General features: G+C 42.7%; 1 protein-coding gene across 1 annotated transcript in view; it reads left to right on the top strand.

Moving 5' to 3' along the window:
• LOC104956174 (rho-associated protein kinase 2-like) overlaps positions 1-3,827 on the top strand; it is a 41,453-nt gene that overhangs the window by 34,188 nt on the left and 3,438 nt on the right. The window contains exons 26-29 of the mRNA XM_010783629.1: positions 6-89; positions 966-1,165; positions 2,358-2,475; positions 2,871-2,970. Of these exons, the coding sequence (XP_010781931.1) occupies positions 6-89; positions 966-1,165; positions 2,358-2,475; positions 2,871-2,970 (502 nt within the window). The remainder of the gene's footprint in view (positions 1-5; positions 90-965; positions 1,166-2,357; positions 2,476-2,870; positions 2,971-3,827) is intronic.

Below are 3,827 nucleotides of genomic sequence, written 5' to 3' on the forward strand. Positions count from 1 at the left end.
GGAAGCTGCAGCAGGAGCTGAGGACGGAGAAGGAGAAGCTCAACAGCACCGTCATCAAGTACCAGAGAGAGATGACGGATATGCAGGCGGTCAGTATGCAGAAGCTACACTCCAGCACACCGACAAATCGCATGAATATATGTGACCCGCTCTATCGAAATCAGTTGGAAGTCGCAACGGCTCATTTCAAAATAAACGTGGATTTGCGTAAAAAACTATTTTTTCGGGGTTCGGTGTTTTGTTTGATTTTAAACAAACAAAGTCTTGGCTTTCAGAATATGAAACTTTTATTTCCAAACTTTGGAAATAAAAGTTTCATATTCTGAAAGCCAAGACTTTGTTTGTTTAAAATCAAACAAAACACCGAACCCCGAAAAAATAGTTTTTTACGCAAATCCNTGGATCTTGGGTCCTTAGCTTGAAAAAAAAGAAGAAGAGGAGGCGGAGCTAATGCCTGATCAGAATTCTACCGGAGATAAATTAAGGATTATTTCTGAAACAGTATGGAGCTCAAATGCCTTTTCTCTTGCGGGTTTATCACAAGGTGAGTTCTTTTTTATTTCCTGCTTTTTAAACACATGTGCTCTACAGTACAGGTTAGCTCTGAGTGTTAGCGAGGCTTGCTAATGTAAACAAAGACGAGATTATGTCCAAAACACATCAGGCACTGTTTCTGATAGCAACTCTCTGTGGGTCCGCTGCCGATTTGACGTCAGATCGGCAGCAAATCTATATCCGCTCGTTGTACCACCCGTTTTTAAAAGATTTGGGTACCGAGGAAAAGAGAGAGGGTTTTATTTTCTGACGCTGCGTGAGTTCCCCGACGCACCGGGGACACATTTATGTATAAAAAACATCACTGTGCATTTTGCATGATAGGTCCCCTTTAATGTTGGAGAAACGCTTCTATATGATTGAGTATACTGACCCTTGCAAGGCACAATAACTTCCTCCTTCTTGTCCAGGTGATCTTTGTGGCACTTGGTGTGGCAGCGACGGCACTCGAGGGCCGGCGGGGGTTTAAAAACATTCCAAAGGGGCCGGGTGCAGACCTCACAGCTGGACGGGAAGTGGTAGAGAGTGAGGATGAACTCATGGCCCTTGTGAGGGATGAAGGTGGGGCGATCCACAAACGTCCCCGGATCCACTGCCACCTCCTGATCACGTTTAATCTCGCCTTCATTGGCATACAGGATCTGGGGAAAGAAAGGAAAGGAGAAAGTTGAATTGAGAAAAACGGATTTATATTGAGTCTGAACAGAGGGAAAAGAAAGAGACGGGTATGTCGGAGCTTTTCACCTGGAATATCATTGGAATTTCTTTGGCATCCGCACGGTACACATCCGTATGAGTGACAGGTCGGACGTGAAAAAGTTTTCTATAGGAGGAAGAGAGATTCACTTGATATGGACCCAGGATAATACGTGTAATCAATAGGAATACATACATGTGTAGCAGCATCAAGTATTCTAGTATTACATGTTCAAACCATGCTTTATATGACTCACTCGATGTCCAGGGTCATGAAAGGATTAGCCTGCTCTCGGTCCAGCTCGCTGTTGTAGAACAGGATCTTCTTACTGCTCACAACTACATACTTTGAAGGAAAAGGAAACAAGGGTCAAAAGGTTAGACAGGGAAATTGCTCTAATGGAAATGGTGATAACTAGGAAAACAAATCTGTAGGTATGAGATATAGTGGTCGAGGATACGTTACTTTTTTGTCCCAGCCAAAACGCTTTGTGTTCTTGGTAGGAAGGGAAATCCAGCCCTGCAACCTGGAGTCTAGTTCGAGGAGAACAAAACAGGAAGATGTTAACACAAAGAGAACAGCCTTTAATCATGTGAACCACTTGAAAAAAAAAAAACCACCTTGACATTTTGAAATGGTGGCATTTCCTTCCTCATCACTTAAAGAAGGAATGATTCCTCGCTAAAACGTAAGGGCAAGTAGCAGAAAGCTCCAAGGAATATAAAATCTCTAATTAAAAAAACGAATTCTCCAGCACACAACATGGCAGGTGTTTTTTTGACTTTTCTAGGAAAAACTCAACACACTTCACCAACTTCCCTTTTTTTCAGAGGAATACATTAGACCAAAGCGGACCAGCATCACGCTGTGAGTATTTACGTGGGCAGTGAGCATTCAAAAGGATTAAAGCACAGCAGAGACAGTGACAAGTCAAAAGAGTAAAGGGATTAGCAGAACATTTGCAAGGTTGAACCAGGGTTGAGGGTGCAGTATTTATTTCTCAATTTAAATCTTTATTAACGTCCAATTTGAAAACATGGACATGTTAATGTATAAATAATGATATTAGGTCAATTTAAAAAGTGTTATTGCATCCCCATCCCAGGTTTGAACTGCCATGCAGCGTCACCTTCAGGTTCAGCCTCAGGGGGCTGTTCGTAGGTGAGGGCCAGGGGACGGGGGCCCTGCTCCGCCCTCCTGCCATATTCTTCTTCATCCTCAGAGTCAGAGTCAGAGTCGAAGAGATTTTGAGCAGAGCGAAGGTTTGGCCGGGTGTCGATGCAGACAGATTTGTGTGTGCGCTGGTAGGTGAAGGACATTGATTCTGAGGTTTGTGAGTGAGAAATGCGCACTGTGCCGGACCAGGAAGGGAGAATTTGAGGTGAAGTGAGGACGGGGAACAAGGAAAAAGCATAAAGAGGAAAAGGTCAGAAAACAATTGGGCCTGGAAGAGACTCAAAGTGAAAACAAAGGAAACAGTGAGAACTCAGGAAGAGAGACTGCAGGAAGAGGAAGGAAGGAAGTGCATGCAGGCTTTGAGAATTTGACTTGGCCAAATGAAAGAAGGATGAGCGTGAAGTGTCCTTTGTCTACCTGGGTATCCGTCAACCATGTCCAGGTCGTTGCCACTGCTGATGCTGGTGGTGTCCAGAGAGTGAATGCTGAGGGAAGTGATCTGACACCGGAGCTGCTCGATGTCGCTGTCTTTGCTGTCCAACGTCATCTGAAGCTCCAGACGCACCTGGTTCTCTTCTGCGATCAGCTGAGAAACAAACACAAACCATTGTTTAAATTGGAGTTCATTGTATTTCCTATTGTTTGCTGTTATAGTACACATTAATGTATATATATTAGGGCTGGACAATTTGGAAAAAATAAGTAATTGTGATTTTATTGACTGATATTGCGAGTAGGATATATCCTTTTTGTCTTAATGTACATTATTTAATTCCATATCCTGTTTTTGCACATATCATATTCTATTTACATGTATATAGATTTTTTGCACTATTTTTTTTTTTATATATGTTGCATTGTTGGAGGAGCTCAAGTCAGAATAATTTCATTGCCATTTCTACACTGAATCTTTCTTTTTTAATTGCCACATTAATCTCATTATCATTGAAAAACATATCAAAATCGACATGGTTTCATTTTTTAAGAGAATCTGTACCAAACATATGTTTTGTTAAGTCTATTTGTCGGCAGCCCAACAATACAATGTTGGTTAATTGTGCAGCCTTAGTATATGTGACCTGCTCTATCGAAATCAGTCGCATTGACCCGACGACACATTTTGATTTGTATACATTTTCGACGCTGCGGTTTATATAACGGTGCGGCTAATCTATGGATTTTTACAGCTTTCGGACTATAAGCCGCGCCTTTTTCCCTATTTTTCGACGCTGCGGTTTATATAACGGTGCGGCTAATCTATGGATTTTTACAGCTAACGGCCAACACCTTTAACTCTATGGGCTCTATGGCCGGTCCGCGGACCCCCACCTTTAAGCGGCGGGTTCCAGCAGGAAAAGCTGGAGGCCGGAAAAGAGTGAGACAGGTAGCGCGCAAAAGT

The sequence above is a fragment of the Notothenia coriiceps genome, unplaced genomic scaffold (genome assembly GCF_000735185.1).
Source record: "Notothenia coriiceps isolate Sejong01 unplaced genomic scaffold, NC01 NC01_scaffold00025510, whole genome shotgun sequence".
Lineage (NCBI taxonomy): Eukaryota > Metazoa > Chordata > Actinopteri > Perciformes > Nototheniidae > Notothenia > Notothenia coriiceps.